This window comes from Myotis yumanensis, unplaced genomic scaffold (assembly GCF_028538775.1).
Source record: "Myotis yumanensis isolate MYYU_CA2020_CCGP unplaced genomic scaffold, mMyoYum1.0.hap1 SCAF_7, whole genome shotgun sequence".
Classification (NCBI taxonomy): domain Eukaryota; kingdom Metazoa; phylum Chordata; class Mammalia; order Chiroptera; family Vespertilionidae; genus Myotis; species Myotis yumanensis.
This window is the reverse complement of record NW_027223758.1, coordinates 29,505,335-29,522,469: the sequence shown is the minus strand read 5'-3', so window position 1 is coordinate 29,522,469 and position 17,135 is coordinate 29,505,335. Positions and strand designations below refer to the sequence as shown.

At 44.1% G+C, this 17,135-nt stretch overlaps 1 protein-coding gene across 2 annotated transcripts; it reads left to right on the top strand.

The window, feature by feature from the left end:
* The first annotated feature begins 1,142 nt into the window (after nt 1–1,142).
* PRNP (prion protein (Kanno blood group)) lies at nt 1,143–17,135 on the top strand. Of its 2 annotated transcripts, none has more exons than XM_070419960.1 (3): nt 1,143–1,348; nt 3,972–4,070; nt 14,820–17,135. In XM_070419960.1, exon 3 carries the CDS (start codon nt 14,830–14,832, stop codon nt 15,610–15,612), a length of 783 nt encoding a protein of 260 aa, XP_070276061.1. In that variant the 5' UTR covers nt 1,143–1,348; nt 3,972–4,070; nt 14,820–14,829; the 3' UTR covers nt 15,613–17,135. The 2 variants fall into 2 exon arrangements, with proteins under 2 accessions (XP_070276061.1, XP_070276060.1); XM_070419959.1 differs by having other exon boundaries at nt 1,143–1,352.

Sequence of the window (17,135 nt, the reverse complement as noted above, 5' to 3'; positions counted from 1 at the left end):
GAAGTCCTTCCTTCCAGATGAAGCCAGGGTTGGGAGGGAAGCCGGGGTCTTGGGTGCTGGAGGGAAGCCAGTGCCAGCAGCCAGGGGGAAGGAAGGCCTATTCTTGCACAAATTTAGTGCATCGGGCCTCTAGTCATTACATAAGACTGATGGATAGAAAACAGGCTGGCATTGCTGCCCAACGCTCATTTCTAACTGGCCAAAATCCAGTTCTCTGTTACTGAATGATCTCCCTCCAGTGGCCACATCTTCCAGATCATTCATTTCCCCTTCCCAGCAGATCTTTCAGGGCCCCACCCACACTCATGTCAATGTCACCCTCAGCTGTTTCACAGCACTCCACTCAGTACAGTTCTCCTGGCTTGCCCCTACCCTCACCACCTATCGCCTCCTATTTGGGCGATGGCCCAGGGATACAAGTATTTAATCCAAGTCCTGTTTTGGAAACTTTTGCCCTTAAGGAGGGGACTAGATGTCCCATTCTTTTCCTAGGATAGTGCTGGTTTATGTCCCTTGACAAGGCTTAATTTTGGTGCTCCTTTCACTCTCAAAAGCACTCCAATTTGGATAGTAATTTATATGGTCCCCCTAACCCTACCACCCGTCCTTCTATCACTTCATCACTGACCATCCCTTTCATGAGACAAACCCCTAATTTCTTGGCAGGAATAATGAGCAAGAATACACCATTCTGTAGTGTGCAGAGTGGACTTGCTCAACGGAGTGCATTTTTCTCATTCGTAAATATCATGATCTATATCATCTCTTTTGCATATAACGAGGAGCAGAAACGGACTAAATGAAGGAGCAGGTGATGGCTAGAGGCCCCCTTCCTAGGCCTCCCATTTTAATGATTTATATGGAAATTTGCAAACATTGGGCTCAATCCAGGGTAGCAAACATTTTTTCCTCCTCAGAAATTTCTGGTGGCCCAAGTTCCAGAAATTCCTTTTTCATTCCCCAACGTTCCATTTTCTCGAGTTTTCCCTTATGTAACAGGGGAGTAGGCGCTTTGGGCCGAATTCCCCTTTAAATATGATTTTTTAATAGACAATGAGCAACGTCTGGCAGTGATGACACCGGGAGAGGTATCAGCTGACATAGGTGTTTAAACGAATCTCAACTCGTTTTTTCCCGGTGACTCAGATCCACGGCCCTGCCCGGCAGAACAACACCTTTTCGGTAACCCGGTGGCGGGCCCCCTGGTGCGCCCGGGTTCGAGCGAGCCGCGCGCCGATTGGCCGCCGCCGCCTCCCCCGCCCCCCGCACGGCCTCCTGGGCCCGCGCGCCGCCCGCCCCGCGTCAGTCGCTGACAGCCGCGGCGCAACGAGCAGCTTCTCCCACCGAGGCAGGTAAACAGCCATGTCACCCTCGGAGCTCCCGGCGGGGGGACGGGCACCGGGGGCCTGAGAACGGGCGCGCCGCGGACCCGGGGGTGGGGACCCGGCCCCCGAGGCCGACCTTGACGGCGGGGAGGGTCGGGGGCTACGCGGCGGCGCGGGGCGCGGCCGGCCTGCGGGGTGCGCGGTGGTGTTCGATGACGCAGCTGGTTGTGCCTTTCTGGTTCGGACACCCCTTTTATTCGGAATGGGGGTGGGGGCGCGCTAGCCAAACCCCCTGGGGGATGTAGGTGGTACGGAGGTGTCTGACCGCAACCCTCCCCGCCCCCCAACACACACACACGCACCCACACGCGTGTCCACGGCGGGAGCGGGATGGCGAGTGGCAGGACTCGAGGGGCTGCGGGTCCGGGAAAGTGGGCGGGTCCAGGGGCGATCGCCGCGCACTAACGTGGCCGGGGACCCGAGGCTCCCGGGGCCCTGGGCGAGGAGAACCCGGGGAGGCGCTGGGGTCCTCGGGGCTCCGGGCTCCGCTCCACCCGGCCGCCCTTCGGAGCTGGCGGGCCGCCAGCTCCGAGGCCGGGCGCGGACGAGGGCGCCGCCCTTGCAGATGTCCCGGGGTGCGCGGCGTGGGGGAAGGGGCGCCCGCCTGTCTCCTGCCGCCGGCGCCTGGGCGAAGGCTCCCGGGGGGATCCCCAGCCGCCGCCGCCGAGCTCCTCCTGCGAGGCGGCCGGGCCAGCCACCCACCGGGCCAGGGCGGTCCCTGGGGAGGCCGCTGCCGTTAGGGCTCGGCCACCTCCGGACCGCAGACACCGCCTCGGGTTCCGGAGGGTCGGGGTCTCGGGGCGGCCCTGGCCTCCATCCGCGGGCCCTCGGGGACCGAGGGTCTCCTTCGCCCCTCGTGTGGCGCCCCCGCAGCCTTCGCTTTTCTCTTTCTTTCCTGCTCCTCTGGAAGGAGAGGACTCAGCCATTTGGAGGGGCTCCGAGGGAGGGAGGGAGGGAGGGGGGCGGGCCGGCGGCGCCCCTCGCGGAGCCATCCTCCTCCATCTGTGCGGGAAGTGCCTTCACTTTTGTTTATTAAGTAATGGGGAGAATCTGGCAGCACTGCCCCTTCTGTGGTGGTGTTTTTTTCCATTTACTCTTTGTGGAAGCTATAGCAGATTTTTTTAAATCGTAAGCCCACCGCCATCACCTCCTCCCCTAACCATCTCAGAGCCTCTGCTTTCTGTTTTTCATTTTCTCATCTCCAGGGTCATACATAGCAGAATGCAGCCTCACCCCCGATCATGGTTATCCTCCCTGTACTCAGAGCCTCACGGTTTAATACGCAGTTCTCCCAAGCTGAGCATTGGAGATGTTGCCCTTCCCTTGCAAAAAAAAAACTCCAGGTAGCATAGGATTAACGATTTTTACAAATCAAATGATCAGAAAATGTAGGAACAGAAAATTGAATGAAAATGTCAGACTTCTGGAAGGAAGGGGGAAAAAACAGTGCAAAGGAACATTTTTGCCCACACAAACACTGAGCGGCTCTTATAATAAAACAAGAACTAACTGGAAAGTGAAGGAAAGCAGAGCTAGGATGTGATTTATGTATTATTTGTACCTGACACGAGTTTTTCATACTCGTGAAAGGAAAATGTCAAGATTATAACAGATAAATGGTGAAATGATGAATCATTTACAGAATAAAACCCAAAGTAAAGCAAGTCTGGATCTTCATTTTACATGTTAACAGCAACCCCTGAAATTTGCATATTCCAGTTATCTGGAGAGGTGGCAGGGCTTTGAGGTTAGAAAGATAGCTCTGCAACTACCTTCATGACTGGGCCAGTTCCCTAATTTCCTAGTCCTTCTTTTGTCCATTCATAAAATAGAGGAAAGGATACCTACTTCCAGAGTTTGTTAAAGATTAACTTTAACCATCTATGTAAAGTAGACCATTGGTATATGTACATTTATGTCCTTAGTCACACCCCACTGGGACATTGTGAATCAGTATGTTAAACTTTTTTGTAAAGCAATCAGGTCACGCATTAAGAAGTTAGAAGCTATGACCCAGAAATCCCATTCCTGGGCATTTACTTGGCAATAAAAGCCAAACAAAATAAAATAACAAACACATATTTGGGGCAGAATGATACAAAATTAGAACCAAACGGGAAACAATCTAAATGTGTAACAGCAGAGCAGTAGCTAAGAAATCATGGCATATTAACAGAAAGGAACTTACGTAATCATCGAAAGTCATAATTTAAAGCCTGTGGTACCTGGGAAGAAACTGACAGGTCTAAGTGCAGGTTACTAAACTATTTATAATGAATGCATATGTGCAAAATCTAAAAGGAAAAGCAAAAGCAAGAAAGTTTTAATCTAGGTGATTTTAATTTTGTTGATGTATTGCTTTTCTAAATAATTTTTTCAATGAAATGGACTCTGCTTTTTATGTGTGAAAGAATGATCAGTGTCATGTTTGCATTTTTAGCTGACCTCATTTCGCTTATCAAATACTTCCCCTTTTCTGGAATAGATTTATTGGTGGTTTGAAAATTTATATATTAAGCTTTTCTTTTAAGGGATCATATTTCAGATTTATTTACCAATTCCAGTTTTTTTCTTTTTGTTTTTAAGGTCTCCTGAATATATTTGAAAACTGAACAGTTTCAGCCAAGCCGAAGAAGCGTTGTCTTCCTGGAGGCACAGATCCAACTTAGCTGAGCCACAACAGATGTAAGTACCCTGTGGAGTGTCTTTGGTCTTGTGATGGTTGAAAGTCCCCAATTGTCTCAGAAAATAGGGTCAAGGAAGGCTGTGATCACAAGCTCCTGCTCTGGAGACCTGTATGTGTACCTCACACCTATAGCATCACCCTTTCTTGTAAAATCAGCTTGATTTTACAGAGAAAAGGCCACAGTTTTCTCTAGAATCATGCTGAATTATATAAGGCAGCAGCCATTTAAAAATAATTAAAAAAGCACTGAATTGATAATCTTCTGTTTACAAGTCAGAAAACTTATTTTGAAGGAATTGTCAAGACAAAAGTAACTTGCCTGGGGCTAAAGAAATAGATGAAAGTAGATAATGGGAATGCAGATTGGTGCAGCCAATGGAAAACAGTATGAAATTTTCTCAAAAAAATTATAGTGCTGTGAAGGCCTGGGTTGGGGGGAGGGGAATAGGGTGGAAAGGGTCAATGGGAGGCGGGGAGCAGGGGGTGGGGAGAGGGACATCTGTAATACTTTGAACAATAAAGATAAACTTTAAAAAACTGAAAATCTTATATAATAAAGAGGTAATATGCAAATTAACCCTCATAACCTCACAAGATGGCTGCCTACAACCAGGCCAGCAGGGGGGTTAGTGAGGAACGACCAAACAACTGAGCAGCAGGCTGCATGGGGCAACCAGGCAGGGGGTGGGGCCATGAGGGATAACCAGGCTGGCAAGGGGGGGGCCAGTTGGGGGCAACCAGGCCAGCAGGGGGGGCAGTTGAGGGTGACCAGGCCAGCAGGGGGGGCAGTTGGGGGCAACCAGGCCAGCAGAGGGGGAAGTTAGGGTTGACCAGGCCAGCAGAGGGGGGCAGTTGGGGGCGACCAGGCCGGAAGCGGGGGCAGTAAGGGGTGACCAGGATGGGGGGCGGGGCAGTTGGGGGCAACCAGGCAGGCAGGCAGGTAAGCGATTAGGAGCCAGCAGTCCAGGATTGTGAGAGGGATGTCCCAGATTGGAGAGGGTGCAGGCTGGGCTGAGGGGATGCGCCCCCCCCGCCCCCCCCCCCCCCCCCGCACAAATTTCATGCACTGGGCCTCTAGTATAAAAATAAAACAATAACGTAAACATTCCTGCACCAAATTAACTCTGAAGGTGACTATCAACCAACTGATGAAAAGTTTTGAGGGGAAAGTTTTGCTAAGCTGTAGTTTTAATTTACCTATCCCATTCTCCCTTTTCGGATCTTATTTCCTCTTCCAAGGCGACTATATCAGCTGTGAACTGCCTCGTATTAAACATTCAGAGCATGCCTGTATCTAATGAGCTTATGGCTACAGCATTATAAAGTCATCCTTGAGTAAATAGCGTGTGCAGGAGTTCCTACAGTGGGGAGAATTGTTTTCTCAATTTGTTCATCTTTTTACTTCTGGTATTCTACTTACTGCTGTCATTGTATTGTGTGAGCACATCAAGGGAGGTGTGCCCTTTTATGAAAAGCATTATAATGTTAAGCGTTGGGCTTCTGAGGACGTAGGTCCGAAGCCTGGCTAGAAGTGCAATTCCCAGGGAAGTTTTATTATAAAGTCCCAAATCCCATCGCTAGAAACTCCCTGGCTGCTGGCCTGGGATAGGCTCCAGCAATGTTGCTTTTGAAAAGCTCCGTAAGTAATTCTGAGATGGATCAGGTTCGGGACCTTTGCCCTGTTCAATCCAGAACTGGGCTTCAGAGTAGTGAAAAGCCCAAAATACTTTGCAAAATTTGGTATAGCTTGCATCAGATTCTGTACAGGGCAATGACCTCAAAAAAATTTAAATACAGTAGTCCCCTTTTACCCATGGTTTTGCTTTCTGCAGTTTCAGTTACCCATGGTAAACCTCAGTTTGAAAATATTACATGGAAAAATCCCAGAAATAAGCAAGTCATGAGTTTTAAATTGAACACAGGTCTGAGCACCTCAGTTCATCTTGTCACATAGGCATTGTATCACCTCACGTGAAGGGTGAAATATGTATTTGTTGTTGTTAATCCTCACCCGAGGATATTTTTTTCATTGATTTTTAGAGAGAGTAGAAGGGATGGGGGAGAGACAGAGAAAGAGAAACATCAGTGTGAGAGAGACATCAGTTGGTTACCTCCCACACGTGCCCTGACCAGCACAGGGGATCGAGCCTGCACCCAAGGTACATGCCCTTGACTGCCCTTGACTGGAATCAAGCCCTGGACCCTTCAGTCCTCTGGCTGATGCTGAGTCAAACCAGCTAGGGCAAGGATGACATTTTGAAAGAAGAGAGAGACCACATTTACATAACTTTTATTACAGTATATTGTTAAAATTGTTCTATTTTATTATCAGCTGTTATTGGTCTCTTAGTGTGCCTATTTTATAAATCAAACTTACCATAGATAAGTATATACAGAAAAAAAATAGTATATGTAAGTTTCAGTACTATCCATGGTTTCAGGCATCCACTAGGAGTCTTAGAATGTATTCCCCACAGATAAGGAGGATCTACTGTATAACAAATGAGTTCTACTTAACTCGGGAAATTTCCTCAGAGCGGTGGGGATTGGTGGGGACGCTGTTTGGTGCCACTTCCCAATTTAACTAGGTTTCAAGTTGTAACATGTTGTGAGTATCAGAAATTTGACCCCTGTCATACAACCACTGGGCAGGTTTCTACCCGCTCTGACTCCTTGTACACATGGGAGGGAATAGGATGATTGGGGTAATCTATGGATCTTTTTTTGGACCTTCTGTAGTTCCATTGCTCTGTCATTCTGTTCATGTGCCAATGCCATGTGATCTTATTTATTGCAGCTTTGCAATGCATTCTAACACCTGGCAGGCTAAGTGTGCCCTAGATTTTCTTCCTGTTCAATAGTTTCTTCAGTCTTCTTAATTTTGAGTATCATTTCCTCATGTTCTTTGAAATCTCCTTTGAATTCTGACTAAAACTATGTTAACTTTCTGGATTATTTTGAAATGAAGTGGTATCTTTCAGTATTGGTTTTCCCAACCAAAGACTTTATGTCTTTCTCTTTTTTTCTAGTCTTCCTTTATGTCTTTAATTAAAATTTTATCACATTCCTCATAAAAGTACTATTTATTAGATTAACTCTTAGATATTTTTATTTATTTATTTATTTATTTTTGGTCATTATGGGTGGATTGTTTTTTCCATGCTAAATCTTCTAACTTAATTCTAATTTATTTGGGGACTCTTTTGTTAAATATTGATTTCAAAAACCGCCACCCTAATAGGCTCACTTGTGTATTTTGAGATGTTTTGGGTTGATTTTCCAGGTAGAAAATCATACCTGGTTAAAAAATTCTATAACAAGAGTGATTGCTTGCATTCTTACCTTGTTTACTACATTAATGAGAATGCTTTTCCTTTTTAATTAAGATAGGGTGTGGGCTATATGTTGTGATAGTGATTCTTGTTGATGGAAAGGGACTACCTTCTAGTTCTGTAGAAACCATTTTAACAACTTCAACTTTGAAAATCAGAAATGAATGTTGATTTTAATTAAAAACTTTTCAACATTTGCAGAGAATCTTTTTTTTTCTCTTAACCTATTAATAGATTTCCTGGTTTTGAACCATCCTTGTATTCCTTAAATAAACCTTATTGGTCACAATGTATTCTTCTCTTACTAAAATGTTGAAGTCAGTTTGGTGGTATTTTCTTTTAGGTTTTGTCACCCGTATTGCGGGAGGCTTGGGTAACTGAGAGCAAGATCCACTCGAAATACTGGAGTTTGAATCTTGACCTTTATCCCTTTGGCTTGATTATTGATCAATTCAAGTTTTCTATTAACACTACTTCTCAGGTGAAGATGCCCAAATGCTTATCTCTACTAAGTTCCAGATTCTTTTAACAATTGCCCCAATTCATACTCCCACTTCAGTGTCTCATAGGTGGAGCAAAATTAATGTGTCCCAACTAAAACTCTTGGTTTTCTCTCCCAAACATGGCCCTCCACCAGTTTCCCCTAATTCATTGCCACCATGGGCCTGGACACAAAGGCACAAACCTCGTTAACTCTCACTCCTTCGTCCACTCTATCAGCAAGTCTTAACTGGTTCAAAATGTGCCTCATTTACTCGTAGCTCCTCAGCAACATGGTCACCGTCCCAGGCCACGCTGCCATCTTCCTTTAATTGTTTCCTAGCTGGCCTCACCATTTCCTTTCTTGACCCCCTAAATTTTCTTCTTTACACAACAATCAGGGTGATCTTTTTAAAAAACAGCCCTGTTATGTTACTCTTCTAAGGCCCTTTAATGATTCTCCACTGCATTCAAAATGAAATGGAAATTTTCTCTGTGGCCTCTGACGTCCTGGTGAGCTGGCTTTCACCCACTCTAGTCCCATCAGCTCCAGATACACCTCCTTTTTGGTCCTTGAACCTACTAAGTTAAGTATCTTATGCACCATTCTGTCCTCAGCTCCTCGCACAATGCTAGTACTTTAGAATATCCTCATAAGACATATTTATTGAAAGAATCAATAAGTAATCATATTTAATTTTTGAAATTTTTCCCCATTTTTTCTATGATTATTGATCAACTCAGGTTTTCTGTTTCTTTTAAAACTGGCACATACTAGTTATTCCATAAATACTTATTGAATGAGTTAATTCTAAAGTCAATATTTGTAACTTATTTTTTAATAGAAAGGCAATCCATCTGACAGATTTTTTAAAATACATTTGTATTGATTTTAGGGAGGAAGGCAAAAAGAGAGAGAAACATCAATGATGAGAATCATTAATAGGCTGCCTCCTACACACCCCTCACTGGGGATGGAGCCTACAACCTGGGCATGTGCCCTGACCAGGAATCAAACTGTGACCTCCTGATTCATAGGTCGAAACTCAACCACTGAACCACACTGGCCGGGCCACTCATACTCCTTTGATAGTCATGTGGGTGCCTTTATTCTCACATGCCTGCCTGCCCTCTCTTTCTTTTTACTTTTGGCTGATTTTCTTTTTGTCTAATTTTATCTGATTCTTAATTTTTTTTAACATGTTGTTATACTCTTTGGTTTTCCATCTTCTGTAAATTATCATTTTATATCTTTTGGCCATTTTTCTATTGGACTTTCTGTCCCTTATTGCTTTGTATGAATTCCTTATTGGTTCTAGAAATAAATTCTCTGTTGGTTTTAAATACTACATTTTTTTTTACCATTGTGTATTTTCTCTGTTAACTTTGTCCATTGTGTTCTTCATAGCACTGAACAAGACTTCTTAATTTTTATGTAATAAAACTCTTCAATTATTTCCCTCACTGTTTGTGCTTTTTGTTTAAAAAAGTCCTTCCCCTACTCCTTCAGGTCACAAAGACATTCTCCTGTATTTTCTTCTTCTAACATACTTTTACCTTTCACAGGCAGGTCTGCAGTCCACCTAGAGTCCACTTACACATGCAGTGGTGGGGATCCTGTTTAAATTTTCTCTAGTTCTCTGGAAGCATCTACTAAACAAACCTTCCTTCCTCCATTGATTTGTAGTGTTCATTTATTATATATCAAGTCCCCACTAAAGTATACATACTTGGGTTTAATCTCTAAACTTTTGCTGGTCTGCTTTTTTTGTTCTGTTGATCTGTTCTTCGACTTTTACCATATGATCTTTATCTTACTAGGCCTTAGTATAATTTAATGTCTGATGAGGCGCATTCCTTTCTCTTTCCTCTTTATTTTAAGGTTGAGTTTGCCATTTATGGCCATTTCTTTCCACGTGTAAATTTATTGAGCTCCTCAAAAAAAATCCAATTGGAATTTTTATTGAAATTTTATTGAAATTATAGGTTCATCTAGGGGTAATTGACATCTTTTTAATACTAAGTTATCTTGATCAAGACCATGGAAAGCCTTTCCATTCTAATAGATTATCTTCTATGTTCTTTCTTAGAGTTTACATTTTTTCCCTGGTCTTATTTTCTCTTAGTTAAGTCAATATCTAGATACTTTACAGATTGGGTTGCTATTGTGAATGTCTTATTTCCTAAATTTTTTTTTCTAGTCAGCTATTGCTGGTGTAGAGAAATACTGTTGATTTTTGTAGGCAATCTTGTATCCCATAACCTTGCTGAGATCTTGTGTGGGTCTCATTACCTCTGTTGAGACTGCTGGATTTTCTATGTATATGATTACAGTCATTGCAAATAATGACAGCTGGAGTTTTGGGGGGTGTTTTTTGTTTGTTTGTTTGTTTGTTTGTTTGTTTGTTTGTTGCAGTTCTTAACACTGGTTACTTCTTTGTCTTTGCATGTGTCCTAAGATAATGGACATCCTTGTCTTGTTTCTGATTTAAAGTGAATATACTCAGAGGTTATCCGTTATGTTTGTTGTTTTTGTTAAATAACCTTTATCAAGTTATGGGGGGTTCCCTCCTATTCCTACTCTGTTGAGTAGGAATTTTCTTAGTGATAAATAGGTATTTACTTTTATCAAATACTTAATGTCTTAAATGTACCAGAGGATTGGGCCCACAACCTGACCCTTCACAGAGAGTATCTTAGATGATTAGTGTCATAGCACAGCCAGGGATTCAGAAGCCTAGTCTTTGTTCCCAGTAAGTTCACTAGCCAACCCTTGGCCTTTCTGAATCTTAGTGGTCTAATTTGTAGAGTAAGAAGTTTGGGTTAAATACTATAAGATCTTCCTTATTTTTATCACAAATAGAAAGAGATTCTCCAAGGTCTGATGTAAGTTTTGAGTCCCTTTTATTCTTAGAAATGATTCTCTACTTCAAAATGTAGTTGTTATTTTTAATGCTTTTCATAACTAAATGTTACTTTTGTTCTCAACTGGTTTTAAAATGATCTAGTCTTAATATATTCTATGAATGATTCAATAGCGTGAACATAATAGCATGCTGAATATTATATTCTTTATTCAGCATTCAGTTTTAAAGTTCTAATCAGCAACACATGCCATGTCTCTGGTTCCCTATTGCCTGTATCTCCAGTCCATGGTCATTTTTCAACTCTAGGCTCACCAAGCTGTCAAGCTATCTACTGATATCTCTTATTCCACATGTAGCTTGATAACAGCATTGCCAAAGCCAAGCCCTTCAGTAATCTCCCTCTGCACCTGCTCTGCCTTCTGCATTTTGTCCAAGTAGCTGCCCAATCCAGAAACCTCAATTCTTCCAGTCTCTCACCTTCCACATCGAACACCAAGCTCTCCAGAAGCTACCATCTACGTAAAACCATCCATTACCCTGCACCCCCTGGCCAAGGCCATCATCTTCTACCTCGATCATTGCAGTACCCTCCTAACTAGTTTCTGTACACACACAGACACACACACACACACAATCCCCATTTTATTCTCCACAATGTTCTTTCTAAAAGAAAACTCCAAACTCTCCACTGCCTTCAGGATCAAGTGCAAACTACTGGACATGCCTTGTAATTGGGCTGACTGTATAACCTAGCCCCCGAACTGGGACACTCTTGAGAATGAAAGGGGCACTATTAATATTCGTGCAGGAACAACAGGTGTAAACTCTCCCAGGCAAGCCAGGATGCTGCTCACCTTGCCTAGGAGGCCCTTTGTTACCTGACCTCTGCCTGCCTCTCCACTGCACATTGAAGCTTCACTTCCATGAAACCCTGTCATCTCCAGACCTGCCAGTCTTCTCTCTCACCACCTGTCTCCACTCTGAATGCTTTGTGGCCCCACCCACCTCCTGTGTCTGGCTCCCTGAGGACCAAGTCCCTCTCTGTGCCTCCTTTTTACTATGTGGTGTCATCACCTGCTTATCTGTCTAGTTGAGCTGACAGAGCCGCAACTCTTACAACCCTGAGCAAGGCATGATCAACACCAGACTGTGTTACTCCGCTTGCAGCCTCCTCTGCCTCCCACCTCAGTCATTTCAGGTGACATCTCCACCCAGTCAGAGTCTGTCATGGTGGCTGGTACATGAACTAAATATTTATTTAGCTGAGTTGAAGATGGTAGACAGTTGGCCATTGCAGAAAAGAATATGTTTTGTAAATTCATAAATATGGTTCACTGTAGATAGAAATTTAATTTTTAGCTTATCTTGTATGCTTTATCATAGATGTTTTCACACTCATTCATTCATTCAACATTTATTTTGCATGTTTGTGAGTTAGACATGACATCTAGGCACTCGGGATACTCCTGTGCACAAAACAAAACTCCTGTCCTGGAGAAGATGAACAATAAGCAAACAGTAAACAATAGACGTTAAGTCGCATTGCTGCCCTGGAGAAAAGTGAAGCAGAGCAAGGGATATGACGGGGTGCTGACTTACGTAGGGTGGCGTGGACACCTGTTGAGGTGTCGTCAGAGCAGACCAGAGCCATAAGAGGAACTGGAGGAAGAAACTTCCAGGCTCTGGGAGCAGCAGGTACAAAGGACCCGAGATAAGAAAGTATTGCCACATGTGAGAAGCAGTGGAGAGGTCGTGTGGGGCCTGCCCGGCATGCTCAGGACTTGGGTTTTATCCTGAGTACAAAGGAGTAGCCGGGTGTGACCTGAATATGAAAAGGCTCTCTCAGGCCACTGCGTGGAGAACACACAATGGGGACCTGGGCAGAAGCTGGGAGCTGGTTGGAGGCTGTAAAGACTCCGGCCAGAAGAGATGGAGAAGACTTCAGCTAGGATGGTAGTGTTGGCAAAGGTGACAGGTTTCAGGATTTAAGATTTGTTTTCAAAATAGGCTAATAAGATTTGGTGATAGAGTCAGTGTGTGCTGTGAGAAAGAAAAAATTCAAGAATAGCTCTAGGGCAGCGATGGCGAACCTATGACACACGTGTCAGAGGTGACACGCGAACTCATTTTTTTGGTTGATTTTTCTTTGTTAAATGGCATTTAAATATATAAAATAAATATCAAAAATATAAATCTTTGTTTTACTATGGTTGTAGATATCAAAAAATTTCTATACGTGACACGGCACCAGAGTTAAGTTAGGGTTTTTCAAAATGCTGACACGCCGAGCTCAAAAGGTTCGCCATCACTGCTCTACGGTGTTGTCTGAGTTTGGCTCATGGGAATGAATGAAATAGTTGTTGACACAAAACCCCTTTTGGTTGGGCATTATTGACTGAGGGTGATAATCCCCTAGTTTAGTTCCCGGAGGTGTTTGTGCAGAAGGGTGAACAGCATGGAGGCCAGGAGCTGGGTGCCATGAGCAAATGGAGAGCAGGTCATGTGCCAGAACCCTTCCCCTCAGATCCTTACCCGAGAGCCTCCAAAAGTCCTACATTGGCATGATCTAAGCAGTTTAACTTGGCTCATAACTTTCAAACATGCTTTTGCTTACTTTTGATCTCCAAGATATTTCTATGATAGTAAAAACATAAACAGGATGTTAGTTCATTTATTTATTTCATCCTTCTTTTCTGAAGGTTATGAAAAATCATTTTCTAGTCCTTGATTACACTTTTATTTGAAGATAAACAGTGCTGGGGATAAGAGTAACATCAGCATTACAGCATATGCCACTTTTGGTTTATGGCACCTAATGATATTAAAGAGCGTATGGTCTGACGTGGGGTACAGTAGAAACTGCTTAATAATCATTCTACTGTGTGCTTAGAGCTCTGCCCTTGGACCTGAGCACCCAGGATAAATGAGATCTTTTGTCTGAAAGGAGATTTTTTTAAATTGGATTCTGCAAAGGGGCATAAATTATCACCCAGGATATTTGGATTATTTGTTTTTTCTTAAGCCCTTTTATATATGACGTTTCTCTGTACCAAAAATTAGAAGAAAATAGGTCACTCCTAAACCATCACCTGCTAAGCTAAACTTATTCAGCCAGTGAGTGAGTGCAGATCTTGTGAGCACAGCCATCTTTACCCCACTTTAAGCAGCTCCCTCTGTCTGTCCATGTATAGAGAGAAAGATGAATTTATAAGTGGGCTTGTTTCCTGTTTCAAAAAAAAAAAAAATTTCCTTTAAGGAAATCCTTGTTGGCATTTATATGTTCAGGGGATGTTAATTCCTGCACTTAACAAATATCTATTGTGTGCATGCTCTGTGCCAGGCACTGCCCTGGCCCCAGAGGAAATCGCAGCAAAGAGACTTCTTTCCTGCTTACATCCTTACAGGGGAGAAAAGACCGAAGTCAACTGCGTTTCACTACAGCAGCACCCACCTGGGAGCTTCCTAACAGGACATTAGACTCACAGACTTCCACAGGGGCCGCACCAGGGTTGTGCAGTGGCCCACCCAGCAGCCCGGGTCTTGTCCACCCCCAGACCCCATAGTGCCTGCTCAGGTTTAAGGGCATGAGACCCATATTGGTGGGTAACAGGTTCTCCTTGGCGTAGAAGCCCCAGGTTCCACAGGAGCCATTGTCCCTTATAACAGCCCAATGGGCACAGCTTCCAGGGTCCCCACAAGGATCACTGCTCGAAAGCCCAAACTGATGGCAACCCCACCAGGTGTTCCTAGGTTTTCCCAGTCCGGTTGCATTTCTAAATCAGAGGTTATTTTTTCCATAAGCAATGTTGCTGACACTCCACCTTCACCACATTTCCCAGAAACAGAGCCGAAATGATCTTAAGGTCAAAATCATCCCTAGAAGGAGAAAGTGTTGTGTTAACCCTTTACTTGACAGTTACTTTTGTCAGAGGTGCTTCGAAGGAGAACAGAGAGTGAAGAGCATGTGCCGGAGGTGCTGATGTCACTGCTGTGCAGTCATTTGTTAGGCAGCAAATGTTCAGGGCTTTTAACATAGACCTAATACTCTGACACCCTCTTCATTTTGCAGATAAGTCATCATGGTGAAAAGCCTCGTAGGCGGCTGGATCCTGCTTCTCTTTGTGGCCACATGGAGTGACGTGGGCCTGTGCAAGAAGCGACCGAAGCCTGGAGGAGGCAACACCGGCGGGAGCCGATACCCGGGGCAGGGTAGTCCTGGAGGCAACCGCTACCCACCCCAGGGCGGCGGCTGGGGTCAACCGCAGGGCGGCGGCGGCTGGGGTCAGCCCCATGGTGGTGGAGGCTGGGGTCAGCCCCATGGTGGTGGAGGCTGGGGTCAGCCCCATGGTGGTGGAGGCTGGGGACAGCCCCATGGTGGTGGCAGCCACAATCAGTGGAACAAGCCAAATAAGCCAAAAACCAACATGAAGCATGTGGCAGGAGCTGCCGCGGCCGGGGCAGTGGTGGGGGGCCTGGGAGGCTACATGCTGGGAAGTGCCATGAGCAGGCCTCCCATGCATTTTGGCAATGAGTATGAGGACCGTTACTACCGTGAAAACATGAACCGTTTCCCCAACCAAGTGTACTACAAGCCTGTGGATCAGTACAACAACCAGAACAACTTTGTGCGCGACTGCGTCAACATCACGGTCAAGCAGCACACGGTCACCACCATCACCAAGGGGGAGAACATCACCGAGACAGACGTCAAGATCATGGAGCGTGTGGTGGAGGAGATGTGTACCACCCAGTACCAGAAAGAGTACCAGGCTTCTTACCAAAGAGGGGCGAGCGTGATCCTCTTCTCCTCCCCTCCTGTGATCCTCCTCATCTCTTTCCTCATTTTCCTAATAGTGGGGTGAGGGCAGCTTTTTGTTCGGGGGAAAGGGGTATCTACCTGCAGCCCTTTAAGTGGTGGTGTCTCGTTCTTGCTTCTCCCTTTGTCACCCGTAGGCTAATACCCTTGGCTTGATGGCACAGGGAAATGTCGAGCAGGCCTGGCACACTATGTACTCAAGCCCCTTTTGATTGAGTCCTTCATGGGCTAGTGCAAGTGCCAGGCTGGTAAAAGTGTGACAGCAAATAATCATTCCATGGCCTAGGCTTCTTTTTTGCCTAGTGCAACTCTGAGGCTAACATATTCTAAAAACAGTCCTCAGATACTTTGCCTAGATACCTCCGGCTCCTTGCCCCACTACAGCTCAGTACACTAATGCCCCATCTTAGTTACCAGTGTTTTTGTAGCAATTTGGACACATTTTCTCATTCATTTAAGCAAATCTGACTGCATTTGCCTGTTTAGCATTTCTGCAAAATTTGGAAGGATACTCATGGAAAAAATAGGACTAGAAATCCTTAGCTCTTGGGCCCAGGCTCAGCCCTGTGTCTGCAGAGAACTGACATTCTTTTGCATTTCACAATATAGGCTACACAGCAGCTATTGCATCAAGAGTAATATTCACGCAACATTAGACCTCTGGGCAGAGGACATTTCATAGGAAATGATCATAACTAACATGATATGAAAAGCATTTGGGACTAAAAAAAATCCAGCATTTGGGAGTGGTGCCTTTGGAGGGTACCTACATGTGGCATTCCTTTCCATTAGTAACATCAACTAGATAATTAAGGCAGTTAAAAATTAGGTTACCTTCTGGACACTAAGAACAAATCTCCTTTGTTCATTTACCTGGAAATAGGAATGATTTTGACATTGGGTGAAGCTAGGAGATACTAATATAAAGGAAACTAGCTGTAAAAACACCATTCACAGAAGATTATGTAATGAAGAAATGCTTGCGTTTTTTCATTGCTATCTCATAGTTGTCAAAAACCAGAATTAGGTTGAATCCTTCATCTCTGTAATTGGCTTTTGAGTTGGAAAATAAGGAATCAATCCACAAAGAAAAATCTTAGGTTGGAGATGACAGAAATATGATCCATTCTGAGTGGAAAAAGAAATTCTGTTCCTGTTATTTAAGTAAGATAAAATTATTCCTTGGATCATTCAATATTGTCGCCTAGCATATCTATATTATTCTGCAATGTTATTGGCTTACACTATGCGGGTATTCTAAGATATATATACACACACAATATATGTGTATATATTGCATATGACAAATAAATTTTGGTTAGAGCAGTTAACATCTGAAGTATCTAATGCATTACCTGTTGTGTAAGGTACTAAATATGTGGGGAACCCTTTTGTGTGGTCCTTAGGCTTACCATGTGCACTGAATAGTTTTGTATAAGGATCCAAAGTGGTCTTTGGAATATGCATGTACTTTATATTTTCTATATTTGTAACTTTGCATGTACTTGATTTGTTGTATAAAAATTTATAAATGTTTAATATCTGACTACAATTAAAAAGCTAAAATGA

Bases quoted from the DNA above. Each gene is read 5' to 3' on its own strand.
- PRNP (XM_070419960.1), top strand. From the start codon at position 14,830: ATGGTGAAAAGCCTCGTAGGCGGCTGGATCCTGCTTCTCTTTGTGGCC.